Source organism: Podarcis raffonei, chromosome 5, assembly GCF_027172205.1.
Source record: "Podarcis raffonei isolate rPodRaf1 chromosome 5, rPodRaf1.pri, whole genome shotgun sequence".
NCBI lineage: Eukaryota > Metazoa > Chordata > Lepidosauria > Squamata > Lacertidae > Podarcis > Podarcis raffonei.
Window position 1 is genome coordinate 20932858 of NC_070606.1, and position 17355 is coordinate 20950212.

Here is a 17355-nt window from a genome sequence, read left to right on the forward strand (position 1 = left end):
AATTCATATCAAAGGCCATTATTAGACTTTCCCTTCTCCCTTTCCCTTCTGCCATTGTAATATATATAAGTAATCTGCTGAAGACAGAGCAAATTTTGAAATCCATGTGTGTGCCGTTAAGCTCTTAAATCCATATTGGTGCTTACAGAAAATTGGCTTGTGGTTTAAAGGTGCTGAGCACCTGCCATTTCATTCACTTCAAGCACTGCAGGAGTCCTGGCTGTTCAGTATCTTTTGAAAATACATCCAACAGTGATTTACTTAAGGGTCTAGATATAGATTAGAATCTAACATTAGACTCTAAATTCTGTCTGGGACAGCCAGCAAGCGGCTATGTGGCTGAGAACCCAGGCTGAGCATCAGTAGTGTTAGTAGATGGGTGGGGTGGGGTGGGGCAGTGGGCTAGGGTCCAGAGGTGTCTGCCAGGTTTCCTGACCTCTTGGCAGTAGGGTATGGCAGGGGTAACACAGTGCTCACCCATTGTTGTTGGACGACAGCTCCCATCCTACATGACAGCTGAGCACAGTGGCTGAGGCTGATGGGAGTTGGAGTCAGACAGTATCTGAAGGGCACCACTTTGGCTTCTCTGGACAATGGCAATCCAGTTTATATAATATAAACTCATAAAGGGCGTTCTGTAGGGCTGCCATACGTCCAGATATAACCCCATTACTCTGATCCTCAGAGGAAGGGATAGATAATAAAGATGAAAGTTAAATAAATAATGTTTTGTTGCATAGCTATTTGAAATTCGTGCCTGACGGACAGTGTCTTTTGAATTTTTCCAGTATCGCACTTAAAACGTTGCAACTATTTTGTGACCAAGACAGCTCTCTTTTGCCCAAGCTGCTCTGTTTTCTCTCTTTGTAAACAGGATTTAAGTTTTCGCAGTGATGCAGCAACCGTGTGAACCGTTTCTGCAACTGCTCAGCAATCTTCCGTGGAATAAAGTACACTGTGCAGTATGCAGGATTGCACATCTGTAAAAGGTGCCATTAAGGGGGGGGTGGAAGAGTTTATTGGTTTGTTTTGCCTATAGCAGTGCATCCATTAGCATTGGATGGCTCCACTTGCTGTGAATGAAAAGCAATCAATGCAGAGATGCATTTATCACAACCAAACCTTGCATCTTCTTTAAAGATTTCCTGGAGCAGCCAAGAAGGAAATAGTGCTGCGCTGCCTATTGAACTCTTGCTGCAGCTTAACCGCAGCAAGAAGCTGTAATCCTATTGTGCTTTCCCCGCTGTCTCCTGGGAAGCAAAAGGCATTGAAATGACTGAGCTGCTGCCCTGCCCCTTCCTCACCTGCCTTTCTAGCTGTAAATATAGTGTACGCCTATAAATAACAGTTTGTCGCACCTTGAAGCACGTTTCTTAACAAGAGGCGGTAATTTACTGAGGTGATAAACTGTAACTAATACTAGGGTATCATAATGGGTAAATAGATTAGCACCATGAGCCGCTGTATTTCACTTTCCAGGGAGTCCGTTCGTTCATTTAGTCTCTCATAGATGCTTACCACAGCGTTTTGCAGCACAGCAGCTATGCCTGATGGTTCCAGAATCAATAGTCACATGTGTTGTGTTAGCTTGGCGCACATTAGCAAATTTAGCAGTAACTTCTGGTCACTGAGCCTCTTTGCCATTCATCCTGGGTCCTGCCTCCCCCCCCCTCAAAAAAGGGGGGATTTATTGGCCCTATCTATTATTAAATCTCCTGATTTGAAGGCATTAACTGCCCCCATTGTTTTGTTTCATAAAATAAGCATGAAAACAGATGTAAGCTTTTCATTTTGAAAGGAAGGAATGGTCACTGGGGAACCACACCCTTGTTTAAAGATCTCTAAAAAAGAAGGTTTCAAGCTTTAGTTAGTAGATCAATCATGTCAAGCTTGATTAATTGCTCAGGAAAAATTTAACAAGAAGGGCAAGTTTTCATTGGTGGGATTGTAGTTTAAGAAGGCCCTTGTTTCTATTTTTCCGAACAATTTTGCCTACTGTAATTGGAAATTACAATGGTTATAGTTGTGTATTAAATTGTCAATTGTCTTACACTTCTTTTAATATCAAAAGGGCACATATGTTGAGGTTTGGGGTAATATGCAAATTTATTTACATTTTTAAACTATTTTAATTTGGTTAAAAGATAGGTGAATAATAAGATAAACATTATTTGATTAGTTAATAGCCCTAATATAAACATAGTATTGGAACTATAATACTATAAAGGGTGGGGGGGATGAACTGGAAGATGAACTAGAAATCATTCAAAGTTTTGTCCCAAAATGAATTTAATTCATCTTTAGTTCACCCCAAAATTTTGGGTGGTAATCAACTACAGTAAATTGGGCCCACTAATTTCAATAGATCTGCACTGAGTAAAACTTAGCTGACTACTGTACTATCCTGTGGAAAATATTTTCAGGTGTAGTTTAGAATTTTTCTTCATTCCGAGCACAGAGCTCTTGTGGTTTAAGACTACTTCAGTTTTGAGGTGGGGAATTGTAGATTTGAATTATAATTCTTGCCATCTATCAGAGAGGAGGGTTCTGGCCTAGTCTTCTCTGTGGGCTTCTTGTTTTCTGTATGCAGGAGCATTATGCAATATGTGGCACAATCCATTAAAACCTGTACTGTCCGATCCTTCCACTTTTCTAGACAGGCTGATGAACCTCTAGATTCTTTCTTGCTTGACTGAAGATTGTACCTGTTTAGGCACAAAATAGATTAGGGTATTTAATCTCTCCACCGATTGCTCCCCTTCTCATCTGTTTGACAAGCAGGTCTCAACTGTCAGTATTTAATGTTGCATAGAATAGATGTTTGTACACAAATAAGCTCTGTTTTCTTTCTTAATTCTCCCAAAATGAAACACTTATCCAGAACCATCAGTTAGCATCCCAAGTTTGACCATGTCTTGAGTTTTTATCCAGTGAAAAATTGGCCACCTCTTGTGCCCATCAGCCTTGCGGATTATTTATTGTAGGACTGTTTTAAAACTGTCAAGCTTTCCCTGTCCTGTGACGTACAGGGGAAGCCTTGGTGGCTGAAGGATTGGGGTGGCCAGTGGGGTGGGGTGGAGATCAGACTGTCTTTGAGTGCTTCAGCCAAAAGGACAACTTTCTTCATTTAAGGGAGGGAAGTCAAGAGGGATATGGTTCTTAATGTTCAGTTCTGCAATGCCGAAAGCAATGCAGCGTAGCAATGGGCTGAAATCCAGGCATTAAACTGCAGCAGAAAGTAGAGCTGAGAGGGTCCATCTGTAAAATCTGTGCTCCTGTTTTATAAAGGGGGAGGGGAGGGGGAAAACGCAGCTGCTTGGCTGCTCTGTGTGAGAAGGAGAAACTGACTGTTGGCACCATCTGCGGCTGTCCTTTGTGCTTGCTGCTTTATCTGTTCATTATAGTGTGATACTGAGTTTCTCGTGCTTTGAGTTTCAATGAGATGAGATGTGCCTAAATACAGTTGGGGCCTAAAAAGCGGCAGCTAAAGCATGCTAAAGATGAATAGAGTAATCTGCAAATTAATTTTCTGTTTGTTTCGTCTTACTGGAATGGGCAGAGCATGGTCCTGTTCTCCAAAATCCAGCTGCACCAGATGGGTCTGTGGGTGGCCTGTGTGCATTCAATTTTCCTGGGCCACATGCAGCCTGGTACAGTGGAGGCAGGCTTCTGTAGCAGAGAGTGGTCTGGAAACTCTTACATTTCCTCCCTGTCATTCTTCTGCAGCAGTGGGAGAAGATAGGATATGCTTTTGTTTCCGGTCTATGCTCATTTAATGTTCAGTCACAAAGACTTTGGAGGAGGTGGAAAAGAGCAATAACGACACCATTTCACATTTCAGAAGGGGAAAAGATTCTTTGCAGGGTTTTCAGTCCCACTGTTAGATACGTTCAGGACTTTTTAAGAGCATTGTTGCATTTACTGTTTTATGTCCCCTCATTATTGCTGCATAATCAACACACACACACACACAAACACATTTTAAAAGAGACTTGTGGCTTTGGACCATTTTGTTGTTGATAAACGAAATTGTAATTATAACCAGGGAGCAGGCAAGAAATAAAGGTGCTTTGGAGGAATAATCACATGTGGGTTGAATTCTGGGGGCCAAGGTTCCCTTCTGTCTCTAACTAGTACACCTGCCAAAAACCGAGAAACACTAGCCAATGAGAGCACAGGATACTGTTGCCTTGGTTGTTGCCCTCTGTGGAAAGGCTAGCCTCCTTCAGTCTTTGCTGAGGATTACCGTAACTGAGAAACTCAGTTTTTGGAGTTGTTGCATTTAAATGCACTTCTGATTTGCTCGTTTTAGCTGTTTTCAGTGTGCTTTTAATGCCTCAGCATAACTATGGGCTCATAGTTAACATGGAGAGGCAATTTGTGAGTATTAAAAATAAAATAACACCAGTTGAGAGGCATGTGCTTCATGTTGCATTGAAGGACAGCAGAGTGGGAGATCTTGCAGAGCTCCTGTTCATTTCTGTGATGCTTGTGAAAGAGAACTTCCCCAAGTACTTGTACTCCAAGACTGAGCCTTTACTAACACATGGAGGCCATTTCCCCCCCACCATGGGTGTCATAATATTTCTGCCTTCATACAAATGTCCAGAAATCCCAGAAGTAAAAGATGGCAATGAGTAATTTCAATATCTCTCTTCCTTGAAATTCTTCCTTTAACAAAACACAAACACAGATGTATGACGCATCTACCTAAAGGAGGGCCATGCTGTGATGTTTCACAGCTGCAACATATATGAATCAGATATTTACTTTCATGGATATTTCATGGATATTCATCTCACCTTGATTACGCTGGGTGAGGGGAAACTTTCTTTCAGCTAAGCAGGTGGTATTCTGCTATTGCCACTCCTTCTCCTGCTTCTCCCCTTGTCTGTCTCCCACTGCAAAGCAGGTTTACTGGCACTCCTTTGCAGATTCATGTCACAGAATCATTAGACTGCTTCCTCCTTTTATCTTTATTTGTCGAGAGCATTATATGCTCACATTTGAGGAACAACTCACCCCTTGCATCAAAGCTACACTTAAGATGGATGGTTTCCATTCGACACCACCGTAATTGCGTTCAGCTTGTGTGGAGGTGCTCTGCATTTGCTTTTATGCCAACACTGGCTGCATTTACAGTTTTTCCAGAACACTTTGTTCATTTCTCCCCCTGCTTTCCCCCTCAGAACTCAAGTGGCCACAGTGTAATGTTAGATAGTGATTGTTATCTCCAGGCAACATAAAAGAGAGGGGAAAGAGGGAGGGCGAGTACCCTTTGTTGCTGGCACATTAGTAATAATGTGCCAGGGATAAAGGGTGAGCACAATTTGATCAAATGCTTGTTGACAGATTCTTTGGCTAATAGAGAGAAGGAGCTCACAGTAGTTCTCTCTGCTTAGAATGCATTAGTCCAGAGCATAATGTGCATGCTGTCGTTAAGGGATTAATCACTAAAGTGCAGAGGGGATATAGAAATTCTAAAAGAAAGAAAAAACAGTGAGCTTCCTCACTGAGCAACCCCATCAGATGTTATACCTACCCAGTTTTAAACCAGGGACCAGCAACTAGTGAGATCGGTGTTTCTTAACTTCTTAATCAGTGGGCATGGTGGCATTTTCTCATATCCAAATCTGTCTGTCTGGGTTTGTGACGTCATCATGCTGACTACATGATCTCTGGTGGTCTGGGACCATGTAGCTGGCAAGAAAATGATGTTGAAAGACATGACAGTGGAAAATTGGGGGGGGGGTATCTGAGGAGTTGCCAAAGTCTTCCTTTCATGCTGAAAATATTTTGCTTTCAAAAACTTGGCACAGCCCATGAAATCTAGTCATTTCTCAGGGTGTTAAACACTAAAATAAGGTCTTGCATTTTAAAAATTGCTTTTAATAATAACTGGAGACTATTCTGATTTCAAATAAAGTGGTAAGGCTAGAAAGGACAGAAATGAAGGAAGAAGAGGCTTATGGTGCACAATTTTGGTGGACCAAGACGGTTTTAATCACCAAGGCAAATGAAATTACAGCAGAATACTTCAGGATAAAGTTTAATAAAACAGTTTATATCAGAGATGAACCTGTGGCACTCCAGATGATCTTAAATTCCAGCTCCCATCAGCCCCTGCTACTATAGCCAATGGCAGTGGCATAGCGTGGGGGGTGCAGGGGGGGCCGGCCACACCGGGCGCAACATCTGGGGGGGGGCGCTCGCACTCGCAGCTACTAAAATCCTACTAAATCCACTAAATCCTACTAAACCCTACTAAAATCCACGGGTTAGGGGGCGCAAATTACTTGCCTTGCCCCGGGTGCTGACAACCCACGCTACGCCACTGGCCAATGGTCAGGGGTGATGAGTTGCTTGTTTTTTTAATTGTAAGCATTATATTGGTAAATATCTAAACAATATTCTTATCCATCTGTGTGTGTGATGCAGAATTCATTCTTCCAATCGCTTTTGTGATTTTGTTTCCAGCGCTGCTCTCGTCGTGGTGTGAGGAGCTGGGACGACTCTTGCTGCTGCGTCACCAGAAAAGTCGGCAAAACGACCCTCCTGGGAAGCTCCCCATGCAGCCGCCCATGAGCTCCATGAAACCCTCCCTTTCACACAGGTGAGTCCCACGCAGGCCTTTGCCCTGCAAGAGTACACACAGCATTAGTTACTGTGATCGGTGGTGTAACTGGAATGCCTGCTGCTAAGTAGGGGAAATAGCTGCATTTTATACACAGGGAAGAGTGATAGAAATCCAAGAATCTTCGGAAGCTTGGCTATAATTCTGCTACGTTTGCACCAGGCACTGATGTGAAGTGCATGAGTATGTGTTCTGATCAAACTTGAACCTCAGCCTCTTTGGATTCCACATTGCTGAATTCCGCTTATTTAGTAAATTATTTCTTATATTTCTGATCTGTGTGGAATGGCCATGTTCAGATGTATTGGTGGCCAGGAATTATACTTGGGGAGATGAGCCAATGCACAAGCCGCTCCTCTCTTCCTGGAGTGAGGAAACAAACCCAGGAGCAGCTGGTTTAGTGTTAACATGCGAACCAGAGCTTATGGTTTGTTTCTCTCCAACAAACCATGAGTACTGGCTCATACGTAATGCTAAAGCAGCTGCTCCGGGTTATGTTTCCCTGCTCTAGGAAGTGAAGAGCCAAGTGGAGATCTCTTGAACTGCATTCATCGGCCAATTTCCCTAACCATGGGTTTTGGCCAGCCTTGCATGCAAATGAGACCAATCAGTATAGGGGGTTATGGAAAGGAGTGAGTGGCTCCAAATGCTTGCACTTTGGCACTTAAGATGGAAATCCAAGCTGGAGAAGAATTGACAGTTTTGCCCTGCGTGGTTCTCCTCCTCCCACCCCAAACAAAGTTATGGAGTGGTTTCATTCCATTGGCTTGCGTGGGGAGTTTAGAAACCCTGCATGGCTGAAATCTGAGGGTGTGGGAGGCAGAGGGGCCTCCCTCCACATGCTGAGGACCAGGAGGAAAGGAGCTCCTCTTTCAGCCTCAGGTTTTGTTCCTGTAGGGTTCCCCCATCCTTGTCAGTTTAAGCTAATGGAAGAAAACTTCTCCGCTAGCTTCTATAGGGGTGGGCAGAGCGAATAATTTTCCTAAGCTCTTGGATTGGGTTTGAAACATAACCTGAGATATTCCCCTCCTAAATAAAAAGATCTCAGGTTTTATTTCTGTTAATTCAAGGCGTTTGGAGAACATGCTTATTTCAACATGGCACCCTCTTTTCCCTTTCTCTGCTCCATCCTTTGAGCAAACAAGCAGGTCGAGAGGGTCATTTGGAAAAGTAAGCTCTACCTGAAGCTTTCTGAAACATTTTTGGGTGATGTACCCCAAAAAGCAGAGGTGAGGTCAGCAAGGAAGTGGGTCTGCAGCACCCACCACTCTCATTTGGCTCTGCTCAGAGTCCTCGGCCACTCAGCTCACTAACACCGCTCTCTGCCTTTCTCTCTTGTATCACTTGCTTCCCCCTTATTTCCTGCTCTAGCCCCACCATCCACTTAGGATCCTGCATTCTGCAGGACTAAGACTCTCCTGTTTTACTCACTGATCTACAATCCCTCCATACACTTAACCCTATCAGCAGCACAAGGTGGCAAGGTTACACCACAAGGCAGGAAGGGTCCCCACTTTAACACAGCACACATTGTCATGAGAGTCACTTAACCAAACCCATCAAATTTCCCTCTCTCTGTGGTCTTTTGTTACAAGCTTCTCACTGAGGATATTCTGTGATCTGCCCTCATTATAATTGTACTCAAAAGATCAGAGTGTTGTCCTTTTTTCCCTGCTGCCTAGTCAAAGTTATCTGGATTCCCTCCCCTCTCTTTTGCCCCTTTCCTTCCCATGCACATTTGAGTGATGAGTGAAAAAAATAAGCAAGGACATAAGCTCCCAGGGGCATATTTATTGCATGTTTTCTTAAATACTCAAAAGTTACAGGAAAGAGACCCAGTTGCACAGAATGGAAGCTTGGCGACCCTTTTCTCCCTATATGTGTGGTGGTAGCTCTAGGACAAAGAAAGCTTGGCGAACTGGCTAGAAGTAGGCAGCCAGGCAGTTGCATGAATATAAAATATATGAAATATGCCACAAATGTTGGTGGGTGCCTGGCAGAATAATTGAGGGCCATGATCTCAAGGAAGTGATGTCCACATGTTCTAGCTGACAGTTATATTAAAGAGTTCACAGTACCTCTTTCTAAGGATATTATAAATAGATCTTTCAATTCTGAAAAAATATGTATCATATTTTTCGCTCCATAAGACGCACCAGACCACAAGACGCACCTACTTTTTGGAGGAGGAAAACAAGAGAAAAAATATTCTGAATCTCAGAAGCCAGAACAGCAAGAGGGATCGCTGCGCAGTGAAAGCAGCAATCCCTCTTGCTGTTCTGGCTTCTGGGATAGCTGCGCAGCCTGCATTCGCTCCATAAGACGCACACACATTTCCCCTTACTTTTTAGGAGGGAAAAAGTGAGTCTTATACAGCAAAAAATACGGTACTTTTTAGTGCCCTGAAACCATCAATATGTTACAGTGACTTTCCAATTTTTGGTGACATTCACACATTCAGTTTGATTGTCAGAGGCAAATTCTGTGAATATTTGAAAGCTCAAGAATACATCTTCAAATGTTGACAGTCACCTGTCAGCATTCAGTGGTGAATGTCTGAAAAGTAATGACATTTCTACATTTGGACATTCACACGCATCATCTGAGATTATCAGCATTCACGTGAGAATGTCAACATTCAGCACATTTTGCACTTGTACCATTTCCCCCCAGAATCTTCATTGTATAATGAGCATGTGATTTCTAAGGTCTAAGGTAACAGCATTCAATTATACAGCTGCTGATGTTTATATTAAATATACCAGTTATTATTGCTATAATTCCCAGATTAACTGAAACAGAAAATAGTCTGTTCAGAGAAAACAGTCTCTGAAGTATTTTATGGTCCCCAGCTGAAGTGTAGATTTAAATTCTGGAGGCAGAGTTGCTTATAAGACAAAGCTTTTCTGTAAATCTAGTAAGTTATCTTAAGAGAGAACTGGGAGTATTGTTGTTTTTTAGGATTTGCACAGTCTTAAACTCAGAATAAATGTTAAAGTAGCTTGTGGGATATTTGTACTGAGCTGTAGAAGGGGTACAGAACTGAAAACAAATTGTGGCCTGGGTATGCATTGATTTCATTGGATTGTGTGTAAACTACATTGGGATCACTTGCAATTAAGGGCAATATAGAAAATATTTTTTAAAATTAAAATTGCTGAATTGTGCCCAGTATATTCCTTTTGATCCTAAAAAATAATGAAAAGATGAAAAAGGAGGGTCTAGCATGTATATTTTGCATTTATGTTGTACATTTGAAATGTTCAAAACAATTCCCATGCATTATCTAAATTAGCCCCACATCAGCCGGGTCAGTTTGCAGAGGAGCATGAGAAGGCTTGTCTAAGGCAAGAGAGTATGTGGCAGGGACAATATTTTAACCAGGGTAAATGTTATACCCAGCTCCAACTGCTTCAGCTACTACACGGTTTCTCTGCAGACCTTTGTGCATTTAGCATGAAGGTGTGAAGATTTCTAAGTGCATTCCGTTGAACCAGTCCACGATCAGGAACCCTGATAAGACAGGGAAGAGAAGACTTGTAAGTTCAAAGACTTTGGGGGCAGGGTTTGTGTGCCCCACCCGTAGTTCAATGGTAGTTGAATGGTCGGGCGAAGACCTAGACATGCTTAATGTGAACTCAATTGGCAGCAGGTAATTAGAGCATAATTTTCTGATGAAATCAAGCTTTTTTAAAAAAATGTAAATTAAAGAAGGCAGACGCACACCAAACCCTGTCCCGGTTTCAACAAGAGCATCTACTTAGTAGTCATTCAGAACCATTCCTTACCCTGTTGTGCTTTGTACACTTAGTAAGGTGCTTGTTGCAGCTTGTATAGCACATGTTAATGCTTTGCAGTGTCAGTAACAATGTCTGCAAACACACAGCTGCTCATTGCAGCATTTTCTGTTATCGCAAGTCTTTTTGGCTCCTTTTTTTATCTCCTATCATCCCCAAATTTGCCTTCAATATTAATTAAATGGCAATTTCCTTACAACCAGTGATCGTATTTGGATGCTTTCTTAGAGAAATCAGAATTGATTAAAATAAAGAGATGAAGTTTTTTTTATTAAAAAAAATACAAGTGATTTGATTCCAGAGGTTTGATAAAATTAAATGGAAGATGAAATTAACTACTAATTCAATTAGGGGCTTTATTATTTATTAGCATTATTAGCATTATTAGGCATCCATGAAGTTCATCTGAAATATCATATAGGTGTTCTTTTCAAGCTTGAGGACAAGGAAGGGATTTTGGCCATTTCACTCCCTTTTGCTTTAATATTTTTGTACCAGTCATAGGAAGAACCCCTTTGATTATGTGGTTTGTTGAATCATATCTAGAACATAATAACCGTTTAAAAAAAATACAGAAAGAACCATGACCTGGAAATGGAACTGTGTCCACAGCTGACATCAGTGCTTACAATTCATAAGCTAAATTTAGACTTACTGCATTCTTGTATTACGTAAACCATAGTTTATTTTGGTAAAATCATTTGATAAGCACCTGCTTCGCTCTTCCCTTTTCCTCAACTGATAGTGAAACTGAGAGGCTGCATAGGTCTTGATTCACATTTGAGCCTACAGAAATCAAGTGCTTGATTGCCAAGTTACCTACTACTTTTTGAAGGCTTCTAGAAAAGGGTGGGCACAATTTGGCTAAAATTGAAAGGAAGCCAAGGGGTGGGACTTGGTGGTTTTCATGAAGGTCCCACTACATCCTCCTCCTCCCCCCCCAAAAATAATAATAATCAAGCATACTCTAGTCTCTAGATTAATCAAGCACGGAGAACATTAACTGAGAATATTAATTTTGTTGGGTGAATAAATGTTAACTCCAATAATATACTTATTTGGCGAAGGGGTAGGCTGCCTTGGTGCTGTTGTTCATCTGTATTTTTTTAAAAAAGGATGAGAAAGAAAATATTAAAATATGGATTCTAATAATGAGCTGTAGCATTGTTAAATGGTTTCCTCTTATGGCCCAATTCAGTTTTGAGGACAGTAAGTGATTTGCAGTCAGAAAAATGGTTACGTGAATCTAATCATGGTTTTCCTTCACATGAAGGAAAGGGCTCAGGCCCTTTTCAGACAGGAACACAACAAGAGTAATAATGTGTTGTGCATGCCCTATGTCTCCCCCTCATATAACACACGAAGACCCATGTTTGCTTGAATGAGGAATCTACCTGCATCTAAGATGCAGATCAGATTAGGAAGCAGGTGCAGGTGGGACTGTCCCATTTCCTGAGGACTCGTAGCTCAGGGATTCAAGGGATGTAGTTGGGAGCTAAGGTCCAGAGCAGAACTGGCCCAAGATGTTTAGCTGCTGCAGGCAAAATGCCCCAATGATGTCCCCATCCCCACTATGCCAGCCCCCTCCCTGCTTCCAGCCCCACCACCGCAACTGCACCCTTGCCTTAAGCTGTGTGTGCGCTGCCACCACAACACAGCAACAAGGACACACCAGTGAGGGCAGCAGCACTGTGGTGGCAGCATGGTTGAAGGCCCAGTGGGGCTGACAGCGGCAAGGAGGGGGTCAGATCTGCCTGCTGAGGCAAATGGCTTCAGCTTGCCAGAGTCTGGTAGGGATAGCACCTGATGGGTCAAGAGCCACTCCTGGCTGTACACTGTAACTCAGGTTTGAATCTGGTGTGTGTGTGGGGGGGGGGGTGCTTATAGCAAAAGAGCAGGTCATGACAATAAAAATACATGATAAAATACCCCACAAAGTTAATTAAAAATCTTTAAACCAACAGGCAAAATGCAGTTCATTCATCTGATAAACCAGGTGGATCCATTTGGCTATGGACACACTCACCATTCCTGAAGGCCTGTAGGAAGAAGTATGTTTTCTGCCGATGCAGAAAACTAATCATCCAGATTTTAAGGGAAGAATATTCCACAATTGGCTTGCCACCACCAGGAAGGCCCTGTTCCAAGTACCAGGTCCCCAGATTCCACATATAGCAAGAAGGCCTTTCCTGGCAGATCTTAAATAATGGACTGGGCAATGCAGAGATAATTGCCCCTTCAGATAATGGATTCCCAGCACTCAGGACTTCATATGTCAACACTATAACTTTAAATTCAGCTTGGTAGCATATAGGAAGCCAGCACATACCTTTTATAATTGATGTGATGTAGCTGTGAGTGGCCAAATCAGTCTGGCAGTCGCAATTTGCTCTGGCTGTGATCTCCAGGCCATTTTCAAGGGCAGCATCACATTGAGTGGATGTGGATCTGGGAGATCAGATTCTTACTCTGCCAGGAAATTTCCTGAGTGACCCTGGACTAGTCACACACTTTGAGCCCATACCACCTCACAGGCTTGTTGTTAAGGATAAAAATTGATAGCTCCCATATATGTCACACTGAACTCATTGAAAGGACAGCACATGAAGCTGGTGAATATGTAAATAAATAGAAATAGAAATAGAAATGTGATAATAGATTAATGTTGGAAAGAACTGATTCCAATAAAAAGTTAGTTACTGCAAATGATTAAGCTATTAAAATTAATCTAAAATAGATTAATCAGCATGGCATGGCTGGGTTTATGTAGGGGGGGGCAAAAATGCTAAATAATAGTGTCTTGTCTCTTCTTTTCAAAAGCTATTTTTGCTGTTCTTTGGGCATGCATACTAGCATACTAGCTGGATTTACAAAAGCAAGTCCATCAAACCCTTCATTCATGCTGCCTGCTATACCTTCTCTGATTCACTCTCCCTGTAGATCATCCTTCAGTTCCCTGGTTTCTGTGCAGACCTTTTTTCTTCTTCCTCTCTCTCTGGTTTTGGAGGCAAAAAGAAAAACAAAACAAAACCCAGAAGTGGAATCTGTTTCAGTAGCTCCTTTCCTGATTGTTGTAGCAATTGCTGACCTCCAGGCACTATGAATAAACAGCAAAGCTGGGAACAAAAGGATTCTTCTGGCTGCCATTATCTCACATTAACATAGCAGAGGCACTGCGGTGTGAACAATGCCATTCCCATTCACCGATAATCAGTGAGTTCCTGGGCGTTTGGATTACCAAGGCAACAGGCAATGGTAGAATACTGGGTGGGTGTCTTGGTTTGGTTTTTAAAATTATTGTTATCCTCATTATTGAAGGATCAACTGGATATAGAATCCTAAGGTATTTTGATAAGTACAAGTAAAATTAATGCCTTGCTACTTAACGGGGTAAACGGAGAAATTTCCTTTGAATGCTGGCACATGGGTTGAATAAATCATGGATGAAACAGGGCTGGCTGATGCTGTGAAATGCAGTAAAGATGAAATTGTGTATGTCAAGCTGCAAATGATTGTGAGGCATTTTTAGTGTCTTTGGAACACAGGTAACAGGTGGGATGTTAATTGCAGGTGGGATTTGTCGTAGGGGGGCTGTAGAAATGTGTGTATGTGTATAGTCTACCTGAATGCCGGAATTGAGTGCAGCATTAGAATCTTTTTTTGGAAGGGGGGGAGTTGATCTATCGCATAATTTGAAAGTGTAGTAATAAATAAATCCAATATCTGGGGTGCATTTTCTGTAACAACTCTCTTCCTTTCCAACGTAGTTTGATCATTTTCCTAGCATGCTGTGTATGTTTTTCTGTGTAGAGTTTACATGGGCACCAAGTGTTTATGGGGTTGGCCTCAGCTATACACTCTTGGCTGGGCTCTAAAGAGTTCTTTGGGGCACACTCAAGAATTCGGGCATGGCCACTGGCAGATGACTTCTTTGGCTTTAAACAGCAGACACCTGTGCCATATCACAAACTGCTTTTGAAAGCCCCTTTCAAAAGTGGAGACTGCTGTTTGAGAAACACAAGACCTTTCGTGCGTAGAACTAATTGTGCCGTTCTTTGGATCCCAACTGCTCTGCTTCCAAATCCAGAATCATCCAAACTGAGCTTCTAAATAAAACTTCAACCTCTTTCCCTAATCTAAATTTAAGAGGACCGTGTTCTGCCATCTGCTTGCATGATTTATAGCATCTTATTCTCCAAATGGATATACCAACAACCTCATTAGGTCAAGGTCTTTATTAGGGTCAACTAAAGTATCACAAAATGGTGAGAAACCTTTTGAGTTCTCCATAAAATCAGGCTGGATGTTAAGCAAAGAGGGAAGACAGATGGGGTTGGGGAGAAATAAGCTGCAGTGGTCACAGTGTTTAGACAATGTTTAGTAACCCGATTTCCAATGGAATGGTATACTCTTGCTTCAGTGCTCATACTTTTGCTTCATCATTGAAAACATTCTCTAATAGAAAGAGTTGGCAGACTTAGACCACATCCACAACCCAGTTCATTTTCTTTTCATGACTTTCCCCTAACTGTTAAGTTCCACATTATTGTTGAACTTTCACACGATGTAAAAGCCACTTTCGGAACTCTAGTGGAATATAGTGGAAGTTTAGTGCTTATTTCTGTGTTATTTGCTTCCAGAAAAAAACACTGTGCAGATAATATGGAAAGGAGTGCTATATTCCACAATAGTTCTAGAAGTGAAATCTCAAATATAGTGCAGAACTTAACAGTTAGGGAAATATCATGGTGGATTAAATTGTCATGGGAATGCAGCCTTAGTTTCTACTAGGTGCTCTGCAGGTTACACCTAAGGATCATAATGTTTGCATTGGTTACAGTGAGTTTGTTCTTGGCTACAGCTTGTGATTAGTGAGGACAAGCCTTCAAAGCCTAAGCACAAGCCCAGGTTTGAATGAGACCTCAACTCAGCATAGTGTAGGAGTAAAAAACACGAAGGGAGGAGTAATGTGGCTGTATACTGGGAGCAACCACATAGTTTGTCTGTCTGATGCGCAATGCAGAATTTGCTAACATGGCATACCTTAGCACATAAGTCAAACATGTAAGTATTTCATCAAATACTGTGCTTAGGCTTTGTAGGTCTAAATACACCAAATCTGAGGCCAAGGGGGTGTAAAATTTTGAGCATTTTATGCAGTGGATAAAATATTGAACATGGTGAACCAAGAATCAAATACTTGCTCAACCATGAAGTATTATCTTACTACATTTTTATCCTACTTCCCCCTCCAAGGAGCTCAGAGTGATGTACATGATTACATATTTATTTTCACAGGAAGAGGTAGAGGCAGAGGTATCATCTAGTGAGATTTATGGTTGAGTGATGATCTCCCTGGCCTAACTCTGTTATTGTACCCACGACACCACACCAGCTGTCCATCAGAATAGTGTTTGGCTTTTGACAACTCACTCTCTTACATCCTAGTCTCACCTCAGAAGGTTGCTGGGAGGATAACAGAGATAAGGGTTGTAAACAGCTTTAGGAAAAGAACGCTATAGAAATAATTAATTCAGATTGGGACACAGAAGTCTCTATTAGATGAAGATTAAACAAAGTACATGTAAGAGACATGTGAATGAGTTTTACAGAAACAGTTTTATTTGCATATCTCTCACCTGCACATAGTAAAAAAAATAAATTCCTCTTTTCATTTCATTGATAGATATCCTAAATTGTCCTTATTCTTATTGCCTTATACCACAATGTATGCCCTCATGCCTCAGCATTTTCCATTTGTTTTGTTAAGGCTTGCGCAAGATGCTCTGTGTGGGCACCAAAATGTCCTGGACTGACCCTGCAAATGCCCAGATAACCCACTGTGGGCTAGAACCAGTCCCATTGCCTTTCAGAAAGGCACTTAAAAGACCAATACCTCAGGACCATTGGTTCAAATGAACGAAGCCATGTGCTGCAGTGCAGTAGAAGACAACTTTCTCACCTCAGTCACTGCCTAAAGGAAAATTCTTCACTGCCCCCCTCCAAGTGTAAGAGTCTGACTCTAGGAATAGTCAAAAGGAATTCACCAATGGAATTCTCATGGAATTGTCATCCTGGAACTCTCCGCTTCAGAAAGCAGGCAGGGCCCCAAAGGCACAACAAGGGCACATCCACACATATCTTTTACCCCACACTCTCTAGGCACAGACCCATGCGCCAGGGCAAAACAAAAATAAAAAGTGCTCAGACACAGACCTGCAAAGCCCAGACCTGTGGCTAGAAATGCAGAACAAAGCCAAGTGTGTGATGAGCCCTTAATCACAGTTCTCATCACACACTATCTTAAGATGCTGGCAGGTTTGGTTAAGATATAACTGTTTCTCTTTAGTGAACAGGAAGGTTAATGTCTGGTGACTTTTCCAGCGTATTGGGTCAAGTCCATGTTTCAGGCATATGTAAGTGAGAGCAAGTCAAGTGCCATTCGAGTCTCACAATCATGAGAAATCTGTTGACCTGGTTACCATACATCACAGTTAAAGAGGTTTGGTTTCTTAGTTGCTGTTAGTATACAGATAATCCCATCATTTCTTTCCTGAAGTCACCTTACTCTTCCTCTGAAACTTTTGAGCACAGTTGGAATTTCTTAAAATGAATGTATGATGTACTAGTAGCAGGAACAGTTAAATGGTGCAGAAAAATTTAAATTAGCTTGCTTCTGGTATGTTGTAGTTCACTGCAGTTCATTTTTGAGGTGTATATGAAGAGCTTTTCAGAAAAGAGTCAGTATATGTTGCTTTATTATAAACGTGCAAGGTGACCCGTAAATGATGAGAAAGTTTGACGGCTGCAGCATTTAAAATCTGAAGTTTTCAGATATGTAAATAGTGAGATGAACACAAGGGAGAGGGTGGTTTATTGAGTGCTGCTGTCAGTGTGCCCTTAAATCTATATTGAGAAACTTTT

At 41.8% G+C, this 17355-nt stretch overlaps 1 protein-coding gene across 16 annotated transcripts in view; it reads left to right on the top strand.

Annotated features, from left to right (window-relative positions):
• Positions 1–17355, top strand: part of ZMIZ1 (zinc finger MIZ-type containing 1) — a 369131-nt gene that overhangs the window by 310152 nt on the left and 41624 nt on the right. For all 16 annotated transcript variants that reach the window (XM_053388158.1, XM_053388156.1, XM_053388149.1 and 13 more), the window contains one exon: positions 6478–6613. In XM_053388158.1, the coding sequence (XP_053244133.1) occupies positions 6478–6613 (136 nt within the window). The remainder of the gene's footprint in view (positions 1–6477; positions 6614–17355) is intronic.